This window comes from Marmota monax, unplaced genomic scaffold (genome assembly GCF_021218885.2).
Source record: "Marmota monax isolate L192 unplaced genomic scaffold, Marmota_monax_Labrador192_F-V1.1 WCK01_AAM20220418_F8-fsc00020, whole genome shotgun sequence".
Lineage (NCBI taxonomy): Eukaryota > Metazoa > Chordata > Mammalia > Rodentia > Sciuridae > Marmota > Marmota monax.
In genome coordinates, this window is record NW_026692912.1 from 10823000 (window position 1) to 10847145 (window position 24146).

Here is a 24146-nt window from a genome sequence, read left to right on the forward strand (position 1 = left end):
TCTCTGTCTATATCTTATTTTAGAGAGCGTGGAGACAGCTTGGAGGACCGCTGCCTGAGTTGCCAAGCTCCTATCTGTTTGAGGCAGGGCTTCTCTGTTGCCTGAGCCTGGGCATTTAGACCCAGGGTCAAGGTCAGGAGGAGGAGCCAATGAAAAAAGGCAGAAAAGCCTCTGAGGCAGGGTCTGGTCTCAGATGACCTTGTTCATCTGAGATTCAATGAAGCAAAAATGGACATCGTGTCATGCTACATGCAGTACTTGCTTTGCCCATCAGTTGGGGAAGAAAAAAGGAAAAAAAGATAATTCAAATCTGAGAACCCTCCAGGCTGGTTCTTTCTAAGGACTCTATTTTGAAGCACATACATATCTTACCTCCTTTCTTCCCTAATAAACCCTAAGAAAAAAATGGAATGGAAACAGATTATACTGCAATTTCACAATCTGAGAAATAGAAGGGATTATTTAAATTGTGTCTAATCTCCAATCCAGCTACTCCAGCCTTGATAAATGGCTACAAAGTTTGGTTTGCATATTTCTAAAGAGAAGGCGATTAAGATCTTTAAGATTCCAGCGGGATGGGGAGAGCAGGATAGATGTAACAAGTTGTTTGCCAAATGAAAGGATACTTCAGGCATAAAATCAGTGTAGGAAACAAAGAGAAAGGTGAATCTAACCTCTAATCGGGGTCATAAGGACAACTTCCCCATCAAACTCTGTGGGTCATAGGCGAGTGACTCAATTTCCCCAAACATAAGCTAAGTTCCTTGTCTCCCCAAAGGCTTCACTGACACAGAGTTTGCATTGAAGAAGACATTCTATAAATGTTTAGAGAGATATAAAATAAAGCCTCGAGTGCTTCTACACTGTGAGCTCTAGGGGAAGACCAGTTATTATTTTGCTTTGCATATCTACATTAAACACATAATAGGTGCTTGTAAACATTGTTAAGTAAATGAATGGACTTATGAATGGATGAGTGAGCAGTGAGAGAGAAGGGTATCCAATGAGAAGACACAGGGAGCAAATGCCAGCCTGTCTCTCTCAATGGATGGATGGCCATTGACTGCGGAGATGGCTGATGAGGGAGACAGAGGGCACAGTCACCAGCCTGTGGGATGTTCTGCAATGCAGAACTCAGAAGGTGCTTGGAAGGAGGAGAGCAGAGTGGCAGTTTAGTGTATGAATGCCAGGCCACTCTGGTGTTGAGAGAGTCATTTCCAATCTTCCCTTCTCTGTATGCTGGAGATTCTCTTTCAGAACCATCTCACTGAACCAGCTTGATGCTCTGGTTCCGGCACTTCCACCCATTCGTCCTTCCAGTAGCCCCCAGGGTGACCCTGGCAGTGTGCCCTTTAGGGAAGGATGTCCCAGGCTCTCTGACAACCTCCACCAGGGCTGCAGGACAGCTGGGAAGAGGGTGTGTCTTCAGAATGGTGGTGCTGCCTACGCGGGGATCAGAGGACAAGGGACATTTTGGGGGGTAAGAATTGAGTCCCTTAGATAAAAAGATAAAGGAGGGCACATTGAGCAGTTTCAAGATAAAATGCAGAGATGACAGGACCAAGGGAGTTGGGGTTGGGCAGAAGTCACTGACGGGTTGGCCACGGGGATGGCAGGGTGAGACACAAAGCCCTGTCGAGGGCCCTGCCTGCCTCTGTCACCAAGCCAGCTTCTTCTACCAGCCCTTTACTCTGAGGCCTATCTTCTCCTTAAGATGTCCAGGCACGGAGCTCTGCCAGTGGCCAGGATCTGTCCCCACCATGGGCCTCCTAGCACTCTATTAACCTTTCTGAAGGGGAAGATTTAAGACTCGGGTTATGTTCCACTCACATACTGTGAAATCAATCCAGTGGTTCACACCAGCCTCCGAAATGCAACAGAAAGATAATAGAAGACTTCAGAGCATGCCACATGCAATAAGGAAACGTACTCTTGCTTAACTTCCTGTTGAGGCACTACAGATACATATATCACACACACACGGCGGGGGGGGATACAGTGTGAAACATTCCTTATTTGTGGCTGCTGTTTTTCAACATTTTGGACAAACAGCTCTAAAAGACCTAGCTGGCTGGCATCTATGCCCATGTCCTACCTTTCCTGCTCAATTGGCAGGATTGATGTATGTTGTGTTATCTCCGGACCACGCTTGGATCAGGATACTAGACAAAGCCAGGTTCCAATTGTGGCTCCATCACTCATAGCTATACACTTTGAGATAATTTCTAACTTTGGATGAGTACCTCTTCTTTATCAGATGTATGGGAGGGTTCTACAAATTATTAATTTGAAAATACTAAACAAGATATATCCAGGGCAAACAAAGAAAAGAAGTTCAGAGAGAAGTTACTAGCCAATGGAATGATGCTAAAACATCCCTCTATGTGCTCATCCATTATCCATTTCTCCTATGCAATGTATATTTATTAATGCCCATCAGGTGTCTCTATTGTGTATGGAATAGAGACTCATTGGTTGATCTCATGGAAATCTCAGCCTAGTAATAAAATTAAATTATCTAATAAATAAGTCCAAACAATAAAAAGCACAACTAAAGAAACACATAAGATAGTTGACAGTAGACAAAAGAGAAGAATTCACATAGAGACAAGAGCTTTGTCTGAGGAGGTGACATTCAGGCTGAGATCAGAATGATGGGGAGTCAGCCATGCCATGACAGATTGGAGAAGGAAAGAGAGGGACTTCTCCAGGCAAAGTTAACTTGGGCATATGCAAAGGGCCTGTGGTGGAAGGAGCTTAGCAAATTCAAAGAACTGAGAGGAGGCCGCTGTGGTTGGAGAGTAGAAAATAAGAGTCGAGAGTAAGAAGAGCTCTGGGATTGCTTTCAGCTTGGAGTGTTTTGACTACAGCCATTGTAACAGCAGCTGCTGGGTGGAGATGGATGAGGAGAGGAGGCGAGGAAGAGCAACACCCATTAGTAATGTGAGGGTGAGGTGACATGTTAGTGGGGACACCAGCAAGACTGCTGTGGCTTGATGAGGAAAGGGGAGTGGGGGTTGAGAGCCTCTGTGTGAAGAAGCAGGAACACCAAGGTAAGGCCTTAAAGGAGGGGCTAAGAAAGAGTTCTGAAAACTCAGAAAGCACTATACAAAGGTGACATTTACCTGACAGTCACAGAAGTGTCAGAAAGTGAGTTAAAAACAGCTTCTTGGTTTCTCACATCCTTGGGATCTACTGACACCCAGCACGAGTTCCCTGCACTCTTGAGCACCACTCAACTGAAAAACTCGGAATTCCTGTGTAGCAGCTTAGTCCTACAGAGAACGGATGGTAATTACCTGTATTTTTTATTGCCAGGATCTTGGATGAAGCAAGCCCAGGGGCACCGGGCTTTAACTATCCCTGGAATTTTAAGAGCTCCGTGCCTTCCTAAGAGTCGCAGTCCTCAATGTGGAACAGCGCGTTCCCATGGGGCTCTGCCCCTCACAGTAACAGCTCTCCTGCCTCAACCTGTTCAGCCACCTCCAGTCCTGTGACTTGGGCACGGTACCAACCCCCTCTCTGTTTCTGCTTCCTCCTCTGAAGAGTGGGAACCATATTAGTACATCTCTCATAGGTTTACTGTGAAGTGTCCATGAAATACTTCATGGGCAGTTCTAGAAGGGTAGTGACAGTGGCAGCAGCGGTAGTTCCCAGGCCAACCTCCCCATCCATCTTCTGCTCAGGGTTAATTACAATGGCTTAATGAGAGAATGCACAGGACAGCAGCAGGGCCCTTACTCATTCAGTGAGTGCCCCCTTCCCCACCCGCTCAGCAAGTATCCCCTTTATCCTGAGCCATCCTGGACTGTGATCCTGAGCCCAGATAAGGTTCAACCTGCTGCTCCTATGTCAGAAAGACTGTGGCACCTTCCCTTCCATCCCTGTGGGCCACTGATGACATTGGATGCTATTTCTCTTTCCTTCCTCCATCCTTGGTCCTGAATGGAGTTAAGAAAGTAGAGAGAAATCTTCCTTCTGCATCACTTCACCAAAACAATCATTATTCACAGTAGCCAAGAAGGCTGATTTTTGACAGACAAAAGGAATTTGAACCAATGTTATTTTAAATTAAGATCTTTTTAAAAAGAGAAAACTGCACAAATGAATTAATAGCAACTATATGAATAAGACCAGAAGGGTCCACAATACTGTATGTGTAGTGGACGTGATGGGGTATGGGCTACTGAGGTGCCTCTGTGTGGGGGAGGAATGTATAGATTCCTTTGAGTGTGTAGGAATATATTTTAAGAATGAGTAAACATGGTAATACTCACCAACATCACACCTGGGTGTCCCCCTTTGAGCCTTGATTGTGCTTTCAGAAACATATCTATCCTACAGAAATATTCTCACACAGCAACAATGTATCTAGCTAGCTACCTAGCTAGCTCTATGTGCAAAGATGCCCTGAACTTGTTTTAGGTGCAGAAAATTAAGATAATGGTCAACAACTAGGGATCGTAAAGTCAGCTTTGGTATGCTGGGTGGTTCACATTACGGGATCCTGCACAGCCACCAAGGAAGTAAGGTAGGTACGCATGGTTGATTAGGAAATGTACTGTTCAAACATTGTTTAGTAAAATATCAGAGAGGTGCAGATATATGTGGGTGAGATGACCTCATTAGGATATACCTCAAGGCAAACACATGTATACCATATATGTGTGTAATATACATACATGCTGGAAGAATGTAATTCAAACTTAGCAAGGGTCAGCCTTTGAGTCCTAGCATGGAATGAGTCAGAGAAACACAGGTAGAACTTTTAGTTGTTCCTTTGTATAACTCAGACTTGTTTTTTTTTTTTTAATTTCTGTTTCTTTCCCTCCTTTTTCCTTCCTATTCTTTCTGCCTCCCATTATAAATAGCATGCATTTCTTTCCTAATAATAAAACATAATTATAAAAACCCAACATCCATTCATCCATTTTTTATCCCATTCCTCGGTAAAATGACAAATTTGTTCTTTTAAATTTCCTCATGCATGCATGCATACTACTCAGGGAAGGGAAACATAAATTTAAGGAGGGATAAAGAGAATTAGAATTAGCATGCACTGAGCTTCTGTGATGTGTCAGACATAGTGCTGAGCACTCATGCATTTACACAGGTAAGTTCTCAGCAACTTGCTCAGGTGACATTCAAAACTCCTGAGAACTTCCAAGTTGCAGGCTCTAACCAGCCAGAAAAGATGCCAGCCATGGTGCTGAGTAGCATCTTAAAGCCACCCAGAGGCCAGGTAGTGGGAAGTTCAGGAGAGCCTTGGGGAGGCTCTGTCTGCTGTGCAGACAGCAGGAGGGAACAGGAGGGCTCAGGGCACTGAACTACTTCCCCACTGGCATCAGAGTGAATTTCCATATTTAACAAAAGATGCGGCCATGATGGTGTGTATCAGTTGAACACCAGCCTTGCTCAGCACAATACCCTCCAGCCCTGGAACTCTAGGCAGTTGTCACTTTGTAATGAAACTTTCTCCCTCCAGTCTCCACTGTGTGTCCTCTATTATCTGCAAGTCTGAGCTGAAAAGCAGGTTGATAGAACTCAAGTAGGATGAAGCAGCTTGAATCTCCAAGCAAATTCTAAGTATGAAATGTGCAGTGAGGTTGACCCTTGGTGATACATTTTCAAAGCTGTGGGATCATTTTTTTTTCAATCATATTATGGTTTAGATGTGGTATCCCCCAAAAGCTCACGTGTGAGACAATGCTAGATGGTTTGGAGGAGAAAATATTGGCTTATAGCCTTAACCTAATCAGTGAATTAACCCCTGATGGGAATAACTGAGTGGTAACTGGGAATAGGTCAGGTGTGGCTCCAGGAAGTGGTTCATTGGGGGCGTGACTGTGGTGTATATATTTTGTATCTGGAGAGTGGATTCTCTCTTTCTCTGCTTGATGATCACCATGTGAGCTGCTTCCTTCTGCCATACTCTTCTGCCATGTTGTTCCTGCCTCACCTGGAGCCCCGTGGAACAAAGCTGCTATCTATGGAAGGAGACCTCTGAAACCAAGAGCCTCTCAATAAACCTTTCCTCCTATATAGTTGTTCTGATTGGGTCTTTTAGTCACAGCAGCGACAAAGCTGACTAAAACAATTTCAGATAATTTTTTTTTTAATTATACATATTTATAGGTTACAGTGTGTTGGTTTGATACATGTGTCATATAGACATATATACATATACAATGTATAATGATAAATCATGGCAATTTACATTTCTGTCTTCTTACATATGTATTTCTTTGTGCTGGTGCTATGGTTTGGATCCAAATGTCCTCCACATTTGTGTGTTGGAAGCATGGTACCTGTGCAGCAAGGTGCAGAGGTGGGTCTCTTAGATAATGATTAGATCATGTGACCTCTGACCTAATCAGTGGATTAATCATTGGATTGATATATTAATCAGTGGATTGATACATTGATGGCTGAATGAACTACTGGGAAGAGGGACCTGGGTGATAGAGGCAGGTCACTTGGGGTGTGCCCTGGAAGGCTTATCTTCCTCCAGCCCCTTCCTCTCTGCTTCCTCTCCCCTTCCTCACCATGAGCTGAGCAGCTTTCTTCCACCACATTCTGCAGCCATGATGTTCTTCTGTGGAGTCAGCTGACCAGGGACTGAACCTCTGAAACAGGGAGCCAAAATAAACCTTTCCCCCACTAAGCTGTTCTTGTCAGGTATTTTGGTCCCAGTGATGAAAAGCTGACTAGCACAGTTGGGAATCTTTGAGTTCTTCTTGTTCTTTATAAAACGTATAATAAATTCTGGTGAACTACAGGCATCCTGCTGTGGGATAGAACAATAGTCCCCATTGCTCCTATTTAATTGTATTTTGGTATTTATTTTATATGGCGGCCCAGAATCTGCTCACACTTTGCAGCTCTTGTGGCTATGCCCAGGCCACCCCATAAAGGAGAGAGCCTCAAGATTCCCTCCTGGGGGCCACCTGAGGAGACAGAGCACACACCTGATCTGAGCGGTCACTGTCATATCCCATGTTGTGGGAGAGCCACTAGCAGCCACCCCCGACAGGGCGACCGGTTTCCTATCTGGAGTCAAAAAGCCTGTGTCCTGCACTTCCAGGTTCCTCCTTGGCTGCTCTTAATGGAGCCCACTCAAAGGACTGTGGAAAGGACTGTTTGGGTGAGATGAAAACAGGGGAGATGAAGAGGCACAGACACAGAGTGGTTTAGAGGGTGGTCGAGGTCACAGAGCCTTGAACCAAGGAGTGGAATTCCATTCTGAATTTGCTTCCCTGCGCTCCCCCTGGCTGCCTATTCTCCTGCGCCCACCCCTCATTCTCTTTCAATAACTTCTGCTTGGACTTTCTCAATACTAGTGTTGAGAGAGAATGAGAGTCTGGCTTTGTCATTGTTCGAAAAGAGTTCTCCTTAAAGAAAAAACAAAAGGAAGAGCCATCCTTACGCCATCATGGGATAGCAGATATGAAAGTGTGCAGACTCCAGGGCGTCCCATCAAGGAGAGGAGGCCGAGAGACTCTTCCCCACTTCCCAGGAGCTAGTCTGCACATTCCTGGGATCCAGCACAATCCTGTCCTCTGTGCTGCCCTTGTCACAACCCCCATCATTGAGGTTACAGAGAGAGCTTGCAGGAAGCTGAAATGGAAAAGTTTATTCTATTTAAGAAGCACAGGTCTGGGCCACACACGGTGGTGCATGCCTGTAATCCCAGTGACTCCGAAGACTAAAGCAGGAGGATCACAAGTTTGAAGGTAGCCTCAGCAACTTAGAGAGGCCTGCTTTTGAAATAAAAGATAAAAAGGGCTGGGGATGTGGCCCAATGGTTACATGCCTCTGGGTTCAGTCCCTGGTACCCCCTATCCCCGCCAAAAAAAAAAAAAAAAGTACAGGTCTTGGGAGGCACCAACCCCCAATGAAACTGGTCATCACCCTGATGCTGTACAGCCCATTCTGACTATGCATGATAGACACCTGTCTAGAATAAACATTCTTTCTGGCCAGAAGTCTGGGGAGTGGCCCCATGGGTCTGGGTTCCTGGGTTAGCTCTGCCACATCTTCACTGAATGGCATGGAGAGAGCTGTGGCCTCTCTTCAAGCTTTGGCTCCAATTTCCTGGCCTTCTCCCCACAGTGCATCTCCCAGGAAGGGGTTCACATAATGCTCCTTGCAGGCAGAGGTTCTATTTCCTCATCTCTATCTCAGGTCTGCTCTGGTGTGTGGCACAGTGTAACCACTTTGGAGACTCATGGTATGCATGACAGGAACAGCACAGCATATGGAACCTTAGCTGTGTACTCCGTACTCGACATGTGTTTTCTCACTTAAGCTTCCTAACTGCAGTGCCAGGCAGAATATTAGTATCACACTTTTTAATTAGAGAAGAGGGTGACCTGCCCAAGGTCACAGAGCTATAATGTTGACTGGGAAACTCCACCTCTGTACTCTTCTGTCTCCTTGGCTTTTCTGCCTTTTGAGTGCAGTCTCTATCATTTTCCTCCTCACTTGGGAAACTAAGGCAGGTAGTGGAGGAGGAAGGAGGGAGGGGGAAGGAGGACACTCAAACAAGAGAACCATTAGTGACTTGCTTCCCCCATCTGCCTCCTCATTCCGGAGTTTTGCTCTTCTCCATTTGAAGGTGGAGTGTGTGTGTGTGTGTGTGTGTGTGTGTGTGTGTATGTGGGGAGGGGGGGAATGGGAAAGTAGAAGGCATGAAAATTTGCCTGTGCTAGATGCATCTTGGTATCTTCCTTTGGTGGTGGTCAGTGATCCTTCCTGAGTTTTCATCTTCAATCCTTCTGCTTTCTTCCAAGTTCTGGTCATTGCTATTAATGTCCTTTGCTGACACTTTAGTTTCTAGCATCTCTAGACTCAGGACAGAAAGACTGCTTGAAACCTGGGGCTGAGCACTCTGGACCCTGACAGATGCTTGGGTTTTTCTTGATCGACTGATCAGTTCTTTCAATCATCCATCAACAGCTATTTTTAGAGTGTCTACTACTAAATGTCAGTCACTGTGCTGGAAATTGCTGAAACAAAGACTGAGGATCCTGTATTTGCTCTGAAAGATCTCCAAAGGTAGTCTAGGAGGCAGAAAGAGAAACTGGCTATTATTGTATAGTGTGGTAAGTTCAAAGTCAATAGAAAAAAGCAGAACACCGACAGAAGCATCACTAGAAGCATAAGATCTGGCAGAGGGAGGTAAAGGTTCCCATGGCAGCTGGAATTTGAAGAGACACTGGACAGGATTGTTGTAACTGGATTAAGCAGAATCTCAGAAGTGCAACTGAGACTTAGGGCCTGTGGTCTACATAAACCATTCTTGGGAGTTTGGCACTACTATTTGGGTTAGGTATTTTTCATATATTTTGTATGTAATTTACATTAAGTATTCAGTGAGGAAAGTAGGGCTCAGGAGGTCGAATTCCCATTCTCCCAAGATCACATTGTAAGTAAAGGAGGCAAGATTTCAACCAGGGTCCATATGACTCCAAAATCTATTCTCTCATCCACTGCAGGAGTCAACATCCTACCTGAATTTACTGGTTTCATAAACATCTCTCTGTTTTTTATGCAGCCGACACTGTTCCTATTTGCACATGCAGTATCATGGAAACATGAGCCCGAGAGAGAACCCTAGGAGCAAAAAGAAGAATGCAGAGTCCAGAGATCCAGGGCTGGGACCAAGCAAAGAGGGTGCTTCTAGGCTCACAAGAGAAGGGGATCCGTGTTTCAGTGGCGTATCCAGGCCAAACCTTTAACTCATCACCATCACTAGCTTCATAAAGATGATGAATTAAAAAAAAAAAGGCAAACCTTTGCTTTGGTAGCATTTCTCTAAAAGAAAATCTTCCGGCTCCACCTGTAAACAAGTTGGAGCCAGAGATGCTTATAAAGACAAATAAAAACACATCCTGTGCTTGGGCCCAAATGATCATCGGTCCCTTAACAGGACAAAGGAAATGGATCTTTGCTACATGTTTAATAAAGAGTGAGCAGTGTTAGTCTTTGCAAGGTCCAACAGGAGTCAGAAACAGATGCACAAAACAAAGGTGACCTCAGGCTGCATCAGCAGGAGCTGATACCTGGCGAGAGGGAGATCTAAGTCTGATTTTTGCTCAGCATCCAGTGTTCCCACCTGGGTAAGAAAAAAATGTCAGCTCAGGCCCTAGGCTCCTGGATCGGAAAACCGAGGCTTTCCATTTAGAAGATGGTGGCCAGGAGGAAATGTCACAAAGCATTTCACATGAGACAGAAGAAGAAGCTGGGGATGCTCACTGACATTGATTTACAGAAGTTACACGGTGCCTTTTCTGTTGTCACAGTTTCCAAGAGCTTCCCTGGAGAAGGAAGATCAGATTCTCTTTCTTTATGGTCAGGCAGGATCAAGGACATAGACTGCCTTCCCATAGTGATGTCCAGAAACAGGATGAACTCTTCCTTGAATAGTAAGGCTGTCAAGGGAGGTATCTAGAAACCCTGGGGAGTACTAGACTGCATGCTCTGTCATGTCACTCAAAACTTCCACTCCAGGAACAATGACATTCTTTTTTCCCTTATTATTGAATGGACCAAAGAAGACAAAATGATAATCTAACAGAGGTGGATCATAAATACAAAATGATTTATTCCCAGAGGACACAACCTCTCTCCCCAAAACCCATCTCCTGAATCTCTTCCCAATCGCCAAAATGTCCCCTGAAGAATGGACTCACCTTTCTTCTCAAAGTCCACCTTTTCTTCGCCTGGCCGTCCCAAGCTGTCCAAGGTGTGGGTCACCTGGCTGCCAAACTCATCCTCCCGGGAGACGTGGTTGGCCCGCCGGGGCGGGTCCTCCTCCTCCTCATAGTCATAGTCATCCAGGATGGGGGTCTCCCGGATGGGCACTCCGATGACAGAATTGTGGGCCTGCAGCCGGGAGGAGCGGAAGCTCTCCCGGGCCTGGGGACCCAGGAGCACTGACGGGATGTAGTGGATCTCATGAGTGGCTTCTGTGCTTGCGCTCTTCTGCGGGATGCGGCGGCGCTTCTGCCAGCGCCTCTGGGCGTACAGGGCCACCGTGAACACCAGCAGCAGCAGCAGCAGTGCGATGAGGCCACCCTGGTGCAGGAAGGAAGAACAAGCAGATGGATTATGGCTCTTTGGGGATTTTCCCATCCTTCACCCTGGGTCTAGATCCTTGCGTTGGGTTCATAGAGCTAGAGAGACATTGCCTCCAAACCTGGCTTTTCACCACAAAACTGTGACCTTGGGCAAACTGCTTGACTCCTCCTCGGAGCCTTGCTTTTCAAGGTATAATGGATAAATAAAAGTCCTTGCTCTTCTTGCTTCACTAGGTTGGCATGAGGAGGAAATGAGATGGAAAATGGCCATGTCAGAGCAATCCAGCTTCCTGAATGTTGGGAAATCAAGACTGTGAGCCTGGACTCTGCCTCCCAACAGCCAAGTGACCCCAGGACAGTTGTTCATGCTCTCTCAGCCTTGTTTTCTTATCTCTACAAGGAGTTCACTGAGGGATCGAGAGACAGTAGCCACTCCTACATCCTGCTACAAATACAAGAGAGCGTTATTCAGTCAAGCATAATTTCTACATAGTCTGTATTTTCTTCATCTTCAGAAATACTGGTCTTTGAGTCTGATTCTCAAGAAGGGACCTGGGACAAAGTAGGTGCTCAATATGTATTTGCTGAATGAATGAGTAGATGGATGAATGGATTAAAATGTACCTTTGTGGGCTTCCTTGAATCAGAAGCTTAAGGTAAACAAACTGAAGTTTATCTTTAACATATGCAACTCTTTAAATATTTGGGTCTGCATATCAGACATTAATTTGAAAAAAAAGCTAATGTATGCATAGTCATATTTTTAATGATCCATAAGATTCATGCAGAAACCTGGTCTGCGTGTTCCTTCAGGGCAGGGATATTTCCAAGACAGGTCTGTATCAGGCACCTGCCAGGTGCTTGAAGTGGAAAGTCTGCCTTCTCCTGACCCCATACCTCCTCTGTACCAGAAGCATATCTGTGGATGGGTTGGTCCTCCTTGGTTTCCTTTTGTTTCTACACATTATGTGGTGTTTCATGTTGGGAAGCTCGGGGCCCACTTTGTTGAGTCCTGGCTATAGTGATCCCTAGACTCAGGAAGGGGATATGTGCAAGAGTGGGCAAGGCTCTGAAATTCAGAGGGTGAGAAGCAGAGCTAGTCTTTATTTTGATGTGTTTATTTTGGTTTTTTAACCTGAAGCCTTTATACTTAGGACTCTGAGTGATCAGTTTGTTCTCTTGAACACGATTGGAGACAAAGACAATTCCTGATAACTACTTACACCGTATGTCACAAAGAAGTTACACGTTCATCCTGAATTCATCATCTTGCAGGTAAGGAGGCGACTGCTGTTGGTTGATACCCATTATGGTCAAGAAGAAGCCTATTCACTAAAATGGTCCAGCCATCCTCTGATTACCCAGATCCTGGGAAACTATTGTGCTTTTTTTTGCAAGTGTTCACTAAGCTAGAATTCAGCACCTCTACTGAAGGTGGGGAGTGGGAGAGGGTAATAAGCTAAAAGGCGGTCAGGTAAGGTGGACAGCACTGGACCTTTGACTATTTCAAGATCCCAAGGGATGTTTGAGTGTCAGAAATTAAAAGCCAATAATGCAAATTAAACAAAGGCAAGTATATGTATATATCTATGTGTATCTCTCTGTGTATATAATTTATCAAATATATGTAAAATATTGCAGTCCAAAACTTCCTTGGAGAGGGAGGTGAGATGTGAGCCAACGGCTGTGGGGTACTTATTAGTGCCCAACACAGGGTAAACACGAGATGTAGGAAAAATTTTCAATCACTGTCCCCACAAGGTTGCTGTGCAGAACAAATCTGAAAACAGCTGAAGCATTCCTTACAAACTGAAGAGTGCTGTGCGTAACAGAGGACCTCAAAAGAGCCATGTGGCTGCCTCTGTCCTATTGGGACATTTCACCCAAGGAAAGCAAATGGGTGGCTCAATAGCAAGAATAGACTGCATTCAGGATCCACCTGCATGGGCCCTGGCTGTTGTCCTGACCCTTGTATCTATCTACTCCAACTTCACCAGCCTCCTTTGCCAGGGCAAGTAAATGGAAAAGCAGGAGCAATCCATCAGGGCTCAGCAGGCCAGGGTGCCCAGCCTTTGAGCATCCTGCAGGAGTGAACGCAGGCCTCTGTGATGCAGAAGATGCTGCAGAAAAGAAGGATGCTCAGGAGGGAAGAAAGAACATAGGGAAAAGGATTTGAGTCTTCAGAAAGCAAGTGAAGAGAAGGCCAAAGCTCCAGGGGTGGCAAGCTGAGGATCTGCTGGCCTCAAGGACAACCTGATGCCAAATCCAATTTGGGCTGTGCTCGCTCTAGGGATGCCCAAGACAAATAAGGCCAAAGAAATAGCTCAAAATCCCTGAAAACAAAAGTGCCAATCTGTTAGTTAGAATTTGTTTCTGTGAGACTGTAAGCTGCACAGGTGTGGGTGTGATTCATTTTCTCTTCTCCTTATGGAGCTGGGAATTTCACTAGGCAGGGATTGGGGAAGAGACAGAAGAGGGGAAGCGTGGCCCCCATCTTTTCTGGGGTCTTCCTTCTGCAATCTCCCTAGGCAAGATCAGCCTGCTCCTGTTCAATTACTGACAGTGAGTCTCAGATTCCCCAGGCAAAGGCCAGGCCAGGAGAAGTCACGGGCAGAGTGGTGCAGCAGGGAAACACGAGTCTGGGGCATGCGAGCCCCTGCCTCTCCGTTGCTCTTCCCTTTGACAAGTTACCATATGTTACCTCCTTGTGCTCTCTTTAACGTGAGGCTGGTCTCCAGGAGGGGAGCTATGCTAAGGACTGGAAAAGGCAAGAGAAGCCCTGGATGAAGGGTTTGGTGCCACAAATATCAGCCTCACACCCTCGGCTTCCCTAGGCCTTTATTCCAAACTAAAATCTTTACTCCATCCCCAGGCTTAAACCTATTTCCTACCTCCCCAGGGCCCTCCAAGCCATGAGCAGACTCCCTGGCCCAGCACCTGAGGTCTCACGCTACCTGGATCCTTGCTTCTTCCTCATGCCTCAGCTCCCCATAAGTCTCACTTGTCCCTGTCACACACTAATACACCGAGGGAAGAGCTTTCCTCAAAGTAGGATCCCCCGTGGTCTCTGCTTACTGCTTGCTCTCTCAGTCCAGAATTTTCTCCTTTACTCCCTGTAGTGGGCTGAATGGTGGCACTCAAAGGTCACATCCTCCTGCAATCTCAGAAGGTCACCTTATTTGGAAACAGGGTCTTTGCAGATATAGTTATATTAGGCCATACAGGACTAGGCTGGGCCCTAAATCCAATGACTGGTGGCGTGATGATGGAGACAGAAACTGGGGGGATACATCTGTAAGTCAAGGGATCATCGCAAGCTTCCCCTCAGAGCCACCAGAAGGAGCCAACTCTGGCTGACATATTGGTTTTGAACTTCTGGCCCCTGAGATGTGAGAGAATACATTTCCTTAGTCTCAAGCCACCCAATGTGTGGCAATTAGTTATGGCTCCCCAGGAAGCTGACCTGTTCTTCTCATCTGCCCCCCCCCCCAGCCCCCAGCCTTCGAAGCATAGAAATCAATTCCTCAGGCAGCATCTTTGCCTCTTCAGGTCAGGGTGACCCCCAGAGTTATCAGTGATCTGGCTGCTCCGCTGAGGTCTTCGCATCTGGTGGGCCATTTCCCACTTCAGGTCCTGAGCTGACATTCACCAGAGCTTGCTCCACAAAAGGTGCTAAATAAACCACCAGAAGCCTAAAATTTTGACCAGACTGGCTAGAGGGAGGCAAAACACACGTCTTCAAACTAGTTCTCACCCCCGCATCCACAGGGCTCCCGATCAAAGCTTGGAAGGCCCCTTTTTGCTGTTCAGTCTTTTCCCGTATGCTAGTAACTGCAGCCGGTTGGCTTACACACACAATATCAAAAAAGGAAAAATTATAGAGAGTTGAAAAAATAAAAGCACCCTGAAACCACCCCACCAAGTTGGCCTTCTGGAAAGTCAAACTTAGAATGCCATTCAGCCTGGCCTCATTTTCATCTATTTTTCATGCTAAAATATCCAGGCACGGGAGAAGGAGCCAGAGAAAGGAAAGAAAGGGACAATGTGGGGAATGCTTTATTTGACAATGTGTCATTCGGAAACTGATTATTTCTGTCTCCGGCCTTTTTAATATTCCCTCACAACGGCCAAGCCGCAAGGGGATTTGGTATTCTAAGACTGGATTTATAATACTCTGTTCAGCAGTGATAAGAACACGGGCCTTTAATCCTCAGAGCTGTGTACATGCATATTCTCCCAAGTAATGTCCTTCCCTTCCTGCCACTTGTTTCTGGTCCTTGGCAGACAGCCCCACGATAGCTGTGGACTGGGGATCCATGGGGTATTCTATCTGGTGATTTGCCGAGTGATAAAGATGGTAGGGAAGGGGCCTGGGTCTCCAAGTCGTCTGTGAAGTTTTCTCCAGGTCTCAGGTCTAGGTTTCTTAGAAAATAGACCAAATCCTAAGTACTACAAATAAGGAAACTGAGGCTCAGAATATACAAGTGTTTTGTCCAAAATCACAGAATATCCTACAAAGATTTTGGAGGCAAGAATATGCAGCCAGGACCCTCCAAAGTTGCTAAGAAACGTGAATCATGACAATTTGGCCTATAGAATAGCTTCTTCTATGGGCTTCTATTTCTCTCCATGGCTGTCCCATGTCCCAGATTTCAAAGCCTTTCATCGTGATAATTCAAAAACATGCTGAATGATCTCCTAGGCTTTATTTCCCCTCCCCCATGAATCTCAGACCACCCCCCCTACCATAACTGGAGCACAGCTAGAGACAGACCCCTCCCTACTGAGTCCTGCATCTTACAGCTCCGGGTCTTGTCAAGCAGGCCTCCTTGGTGTACAACCTAGTCTCAAATGTAAGCTTCTGATATGCCCTCAAGGATCCAGAGATTTTATTTTCAAGCAATATGTTAGCAAAACCAGATGTTTACCTAGGAAAAAGTACATTGAACACTGACCTGAACTAAGGGGACCATTAAGGTTGCTACTGTCAGTGGGCTAGGACGGCGGTTCTCAACTGGGAGAAATTTTGCCCTCTGGTTCACATTGGAAACTGGAGATATTCGTTGGTCTCAGCTGGCAGGGGCAGGAAATGCTATTGGCATCTAGTGGGTAGAGAGAAGGGAAACTTTCAACGCCCTAGAAACACAGGAAAGTTATGTATGACAAAGAATTATCTGGCACTAAAGACCAGATTACACTGAATGGAGAATCTCTGATCCAAAGAAAGAGATGTTGAGACCTGAAGCTAGGGCAGTGGAGGTGTGGAGTCAGCTAACAAGGTAGATTAAAGACATATACAAAGGATGGAAAGACTTGTGTTTGATTAGCAGGGAGGGGGAGGATGAAGGAGATACCAAGGATGACACTGAGGTGTGGATTCTCTCACTGGATTAGGAAGGAACCTTTCTATGAGTTAATTTTTTTTTCCTGGATAATATCCCAATGGGTTATGCAAGATCCCAGTGCTTAATTGAATGAAGAAATATGTTTACATGCCTAAATAATTAATTTAAAAGGGAGACAAATCTAAAATTACAGATAAGGATATGTATGCATATGCATGTATATGTGTGTGTACATATTCACATTTGCCAAAGTATTCCCACACCTGTCTTTATGTGTCTACAATTGCTACACTTCATACATTTCTTTGCCCCTAGACAGATATTGGGTGACCTATTTAAGAAGGTCCGTTGAAGAAAAATAAAACAGATTTTTATTTTAAACAAGTCATCTGCTTATAATGTATGTATTAGAGACATTGTTTTATTCTCCGGGATACTGCCAAAGGAATAAATTAAAAACACAGTGTGGTTCTCTGGAATATATTCATCCCCCACCCACACCTCTCCAGCTCAATTATCCTTAGTCATCTGTAGACCAGATCAGAAACGAAGCCAGATCCTACGAAAGCACTCTAAATCCTACAGAAATTTATCAAGTGGACAGCTAATGAGCACATAGTATCAGTGTATGCCCAAGAGTCAGTAAGACATGGCTTTGGTCATGACTGTACTATATTTTAGTTTTTGGTTTTGAGGTAGTTACTTGAGATTCCTCAGTTTTCTCATCTGTTAATTGTGTTTAACACCTAATTGAGAACGTTTAGGGAGAATTGAATGAGATGGCATTATTAAATGCTGTAAGCATAATGCTTTGCAATTAGTGGGGTTCAGAAAATATTAGCATCCTTTCCCAAAGGGAAAACAGTTAGATACACTGTAGGGTGAAGCCCCTTCCACCATAGCATGGGACATTCCCAGCTTTATTCCTATTATAGGTTCCAAGATGTGAGATTGTGACCTTGTCCCTTTCCTTCTGTGTGGCAATTAGGTGAAATTGGATGGTTTCCAACTCGTTCCAGCCCTAACATCTTCCATTAGAAAGACAAAGGTGAACCTGAAAGTGTTTGGGGGAACAGATGAGATACATGTGGCTATGGCCTCCTGCCTGACACTGCAGGTGTGGATGCATGTTCTAAAGTTAGCCACTCTGCTTCTGTGTTTTTGATCACCCAGCTCTCTCTGCCTGAAACGCCCTTCCCCCACTTCTTTGTCTAGTCCTTTAAGCCTCAGCTTCATAAGTTCTCTGAAATCTGCCTTCTCTGGCTGGGTTAAGTGCCCACCTGTTAGGTCGCTCTGTCACTCATGCTTCATCTGCCAGAGCACGCAGCACAGCATAAGGAGCTCAACTATCCCCCCCGTCACCTCAGGGTCCCTTGAGGGTTTTCTGAATCAGCTCTGTTTTCCCAGGACCTAGCTCAGGGTCTGACACCAAGTAGGCCTCATTATGCATTTATTCTATTTCTAAATTGAGAAACGATAAAGAAAATAATGGTTATTTATTTCTGCATGAATGTGAATGGCACATGGTAACTAGTAGATCCTCAATTACTTGTTGAAGGAAAGAATGAATGAATCCATTATAAATGCCTCTCTGAGGGGAGGTGATTGAAACACACTTGCCTCTGTCTGGCAATCCTCCATCTGTACGTAATAGAGAGCTGAAGATAATTCTCAGGGGCCATTTAGCTCAAATCAGTATCCCACTCCATATCCTCAGGTGGCCTCTCAAATTCCACCTCCAACCCCACTCTGATGATGGATAGAGGGAGAGGGTGGGAGAGAGTATCTTGAAGAGATTGATTTTCTTCCGATTCTTTAGTTATGGAGATAAACAGATGAGCTGGGTGATCAGAGAGTAGTTTTGCCCTCACTCATGGGTTTGCTCATTGACAAGGGACAAGAGCATACTTGGAAGCAAGCTGACCCAAGTTCAAAGTCTTACTCTGCCACCCGCCCATGATGTGACCTTGGAACACCCTGGCTGTGAAGCTCAGTTTTCACACCTCTAACATGGGGATAACACCATTCGCCAAAAAGGGTTGTTGTGGGAATTAGATGAAATGGCATAGACTCACATGTCCTTTGACCAATAGGAAACACTGAAGTCACAATATTCTTTGGCTTAACTGTTACTACCATTATTGTTACATCCTGACCCTGCGCCAGTCCTTCTGCCTGGATGTAGGAATATACAGATATGCCCTTGAAGAGCATGCAGTCCATTTGGGGAAATAGATAAGTAGGCAGATAATTACTGTAATGCACAGTTTGATAAGCTCTATGCCAGAGGGAAACAGTAAGGAGCAAAGATTTTCTCACAGCTTCCAAGTGCAAATCATAGAGGAAGTGGGAATAAAAAGACTTCCTTGCAATTCCAATTAAAGGCAAATTAGAGAGGGGAGGCCTCCCCTCCAATCAAGTACACTCATAACTGAGATGCACAACGAAAGCATGGGGTAACCAACTAAACAGCATGGTGGCTGGTGGATGAGGAACCTGCATGTCACTTGCCAGCTGCAGGACCTCAGTCGATGCAATGTCCAGAGCCTGGGTCTTTTGATCTGAGAGTGGAGGATAACAGTCTCCACTGGGTGATGTATCCTGAGAATTAAAAAAATGAATGCACAAAAGAAATGAACACACCAGCACTCGCTGAAAGCCGGTTTAGGCCTGGGTGGAGCTCAGAGGAAGAGCAAGCAAGAGGTCCAGAGTTCCATCCCCGGCACCATGCGATATGCGCAAATGACGGTTTAAAGACTTCTGGCTTAGGAAAAACAACCGCAAGAAGAAATCAGAAAACTTCAATCTGCCTTGCCCCCTTATTAATGAAGGAAGTCAGCAGAGAGCTCACAGGTGGCCATACCAGCCAAATAAGCTAGGCATTCTTCATCTAACAGATGAGGAATATGAGCCTCCCGAAGGTAACTCTGTCCAAGGTTGCAAAGTCACTCAGTGCCAGGGCACACATTTGGTTCCAGAACCCAAAGTCCATCTGCTGCATGCGGCTGTGATGGGCCTTAAATGCTCCCTGTGTCTGCAGAGTGGGTGGTATATGGAAACTGTATCCATGGTTCAGGGCATGGCTCCCTGGGAATGCAATCTAGGCTCCCAGGTACAGGAAGAGATCCAGTACCCTGCCAATAATAGCTTTCTGATGGGAAGGACAGCTGAGACCGGGAAGTTGGAGGCTTCCAAGACTGTGATTAATATTTAGTATATGCAAAGTAAGTTTCACACGGGCAAGAAGCTTGCTGTTGGCACAAGTCAGTCTGATGCTGGCTTCTTTAGAAATCATAGGTAAAGAAAAGGAGATTTGGGACAGCAGCAAGGCAAGGCTAGACCTGTCACTAAGATAGGCCCATCAGTGAAATCTGCCCTTTTGGCTCCTGTGGGTAAGGGCCCTCCACTTTTGTCTCCATCGCAGGACCTCCACGTGCATCCTCACTTTAACTCTCTTCGTGGCACTTACCTATCCTGCCATTACATTACACATTAATGTGTTACCTTTGTTTACTGTCTTAATGGAGTGGGATTTCTGTTAGTAATAGACATAATGAATGCTACTCTATCTTCAGTACCAAGAACATTACTTAGTGTGTTGTTAGTATTTAATAAATATTGAAGCCCCTTAGGGAAAAATGCTGAGTCTGAATCACTCTGAATCCTGCCCTCATCCTGCAGTATAGGGTTGTAAGAAGGAATAATACTTAGTGAATGAAGAAATTATTATTGTTGTTCCCTCTTAGTTCCTGGGGAAGGGGTACTAATCATAGGGGCAGCTTGAAGACAAATGGCTGGTTACTTCTCTCTGCTGTTGGGATAAAGGGAAAAATTTGGACTGCATCCAAGCTTGATCAATCATTTATTTATTTATTTATAAATCCTCTGAGACTCTAAGCCAGAACGTAAAGGGGTGAGGGGAGGTCAGATCCAAGAATTCATCCACAAAAGGCAAGTGGATAGCTATATCTATTTGCTAATACTGTTCATATATATATATATATATATATATATATATATATATATATATATATATATATATATATATATATATCAGGATGGAACTAATGAAATTTTAAGTGAAAGGGAGCATCCATGAGGTAGCTCAAAGGGCACTGAATTTGGGTGTAAATCCTGTCTGATTAGCTGCCATTCATTTTACCTCACTGAGCCTTACTATGTCTTCCTTGTTCCTCCAGCTTTAAAAGGATCCTGATGACAGCTCTCTTTATGTAAGGGCCCCACTGAGAATCATGTTTATAAAAGACCCGCATATGTCGCAGGGTGATTTATACATATCAGTGTTCAATACAGTAAGTGTCATAAAAGAGAGAGAAGAATCCAAACACCACCAGTAACTCTAGCAGAGACTGAGACCACAAAAAGCAAAGCTGCAAATCCAGAGGATTTCCAATATTTCTGATACTTTCATCATCTATCCATCAAGCTTCTTCAAAACCTATTACAAGTCACACAATAGGAGTCTCTTAGAAGCACTGTTTTGCTGCCATTTTCCAGCATTGGTGATGGAGCTGCCAATTGTCTTGAAGGCATGTTGCGATGGCCTCAGGATCTCCCCCACTGGGACTGATCAGGAACACCCCGGGAAAGTTAGTTACAGGGGCAGAAAGTCAAGCACGGGAAGCCAGGCAATGAGAAGGGAAAAGAGAGCAGACTCAACAGGAGGCTGTCTTGTGCAATAACAGGAGCAGGCAGCAAAAACTGGCCAGGGTCCTTGCTGTGCCCCCCAGGGTGGACTAGGCAAGATTCACCCTTTCCTCTCCACTTTCCTGCTCCATGCCTCCTAGGTTTGTAAGAACATGGACTTCAGTATTTCCTGAGTCCTCCGAATTAACAGAGAACTGCCCATCCACCTACTGCCTTACTCTTAAGAACATTCACCACTGAGTTCTCCTCCACCCTCAGGCAACCCCCGGAAAGCCAGCAGGCCATGCTCTTTCCTGATTCACTGAAAATCCCAATTATAACACTGATGGCTGCCCCCTTCACACCTCACCACCATGAGTGCTGAACATCTCAAAATCTATTCCATCAGACCTTGCTGTCACACATTGACTGCCCCAAGGCAGATCTACAACCTCTCTCCTCCCCATCCCAGATTCCACATCTAAAGCCATCCAAGTCCCTTCCTTTAGCAGTCAGAGCTCAGCTCTCTAGATTGAAAAGTGTCTATAGCTCAAGTCCAGGGTAAACTACAAGGACCCAGAGCCCTAGCACACTGTAACCCAATGGAATCAGTGATAGCTTCCCCAAGCCAAGAAGACAGCCAATCCAAGAGGACAGATCATTTCAGAGGCTATCAGAGCCTAAGGGAGAAGCACAAAATTGGGGTGAGCCCAGAACTGTCTAAACTGCAGGTGAACTGGATATGGATGAAGTTGATCTCATAGCTACAGGATTAAATGCCAGGTCACAGAGTCACCTTCTACTCATATTGGCGAGGGGCATGGACCCACTCAAGTACAACTAACCTGGGCTTGGGGGATCCTACAGAGCCCTGTGCATTATGAATCAACCAAAATGTTCTGGAGGAAGAGATGGAGGCGGGACAGGGACCGCTCTGTAGAAAAATCCCTATTCCTAAACCTCCCATTGATCCTGGGCCTCCAAGGAAACGGAGTACATTAATTTATTAGGGCTGCTTTAAAAATTGCCACAAAGTAGGTGGCTTCAAACAAGACATATTTATTCTCTCATAGTTCAGGAGATCAGAAGGCAGAAATGAAGGAACCAGCAGGGATGTGCTGCCTCCAGGGACTCAAAGGCAAAACCCCCTCCTTGCTTCTTCCAGATGCTTGTGGCTCCTGGAATTCCTTGGCTATGACTACACCATTCCCTTCTCTGAGCCCACCTTCACATCATGCTCTTCTCACTGTGTCTCTCTGCACTCCCTCTTCTTCATCCTCCTCTTCCACAGACCCCATCCCTGGGTTTGGGCCTGCCTTAAGCACAGGATGATTTCATCTTAAAATCTGATTACGCCCATAAATACCTGATTTCCAAAGAAGGTTATATTTAAAGGGTCAGAATGGACATGAGTTTGGAGGGGACACTATTCAACCCCCTTTGCCAAGGAATGATATTGAGGTCCTTATTTAGATCTAAGCATCTCTGAAGTAATCCACAGTAAGTAAACTGAGGACATTCAGCCAGAAAAGAAAATGACCAAGATGGGAACTTGGGAATTTGGCCTCTTTCCTGCCCCTGGTGGCTATGCTGAAGAGAGGAGCAGTAGGTGTATCCATTGTGGGAAGGCAGAAGCAGTAACCATGCAGAGGAATTGCACAGAGATGGCTTCAGACTGGAAGTCACCTAATATAGACAAAGTTCCTTCCTGTCATAGCAAACTCATTCACTTTTTAAGACAAAGTCACAGCTTGCACATCATTTCCTTGGCTTTTCCAGAGAGAGCTGATCATTCCCAGACTTGCCTGACCCTGAAGACTTCCTGGGCTTTAGCTATCCTGCAGAATCGTATGTCCAGGAGGTTTTAATCCAAGTCATTGGCTAAATCCAATGACTGGTATCTGTATATATTAGGAGGAGAGGGTGTAGAGAGGCATGGGGGAAGCTGGGGTCAGAGACTAGAAGGGTGCTGTCACAAGCCAACCTGATAGTGCTGGCCTAGCACTGGCAAATCATGGTTGAAGTCCAGCAGGAGTTTACATCCCAGCCATGGCACTGTCTCCGTTTCTGATCACAGGAAGGTGGACTGTTTCTCTGTACCTCATTTTCCTCATCTATGCCAGACATTACAAGCTGTAGCATCTGCTGTAGGATTACATGAGGCATTTTGCAGAGTGACCAACAAAATGGAAATTCTTGCTAAGAGGCAACCATGACCAGAACCAAGGGAATGGCCTTTCTAGTAGTCCTCACCCCACTCCTTGGCACATATTTACCTACATGTGTGCCTCCTCTGCTTGGCTTTTCCCACCTTCTTATTATATCTGTCAGTATAGCTTCCCAAAGCTCAGACTCTGAATCTGCTAAATCTGAGTTCAAATCCTAATACTCTCTTGTAGCTGTGTGGTCTCTTCCACACAGGTCTCTTTCTTTATTCCGTGTCTATAAAATGGGGATAACAAACAAATCAATCTCATGAGTTTGTACAAATAAAGTAATCAATATATTGATCTGCATAGATTTAAAACCCAAATGGAAATGCATGTGAAATTTTGGGGAGATAGAAAAAGAAGTAGCTCCCTATCACTGGATAAGTCCAAGTCGCCAAGAATTTAGGGTGACTTTGTAAAGGGGCAGATAGGGACTTAAACCAGCATCAGGCCCAGTGAAAGCCAGAATGTGGGAACTTAATCCTTTTAATGAGATTTTGGGCAGGTCATTCATCCTCCCATACTCTTCTTTCCTCATCAGTCAAGTGGCAAAATACAACTTCCCTTACCTGACTCCCAGAGTAGTTGGAAGACTCAAAACAGGATGAAGCCCATGAAGAGGCTTTGAAAATTATCAATTTTATCAATTCACACATAAATAGATGAGTGTGCTCACATACACAATATTAAAACATGCTCTCAGACTACTGCTATGCTACAAAGACTGAAGGCTGATTAACACGTTTCTGCTCATCCTTCACCATCCAGTCGAAATGTCTTGCTTTTACTTATTTGACTCAGATCCTGCAATAATTGATTCGATAGATTTTAAACAGAAAAGGAAAGAGTCAAACAAACAAACA

General features: G+C 45.1%; 1 protein-coding gene across 4 annotated transcripts in view; it reads right to left on the minus strand.

Moving 5' to 3' along the window:
• The window catches only part of Astn2 (astrotactin 2), an 848095-nt gene that overhangs the window by 650716 nt on the left and 173233 nt on the right, over positions 1-24146 (minus strand). For all 4 annotated transcript variants that reach the window (XM_046451532.2, XM_046451529.2, XM_046451531.2 and 1 more), the window contains exon 3: positions 10695-11079. In XM_046451532.2, the coding sequence (XP_046307488.1) occupies positions 10695-11079 (385 nt within the window). The remainder of the gene's footprint in view (positions 1-10694; positions 11080-24146) is intronic.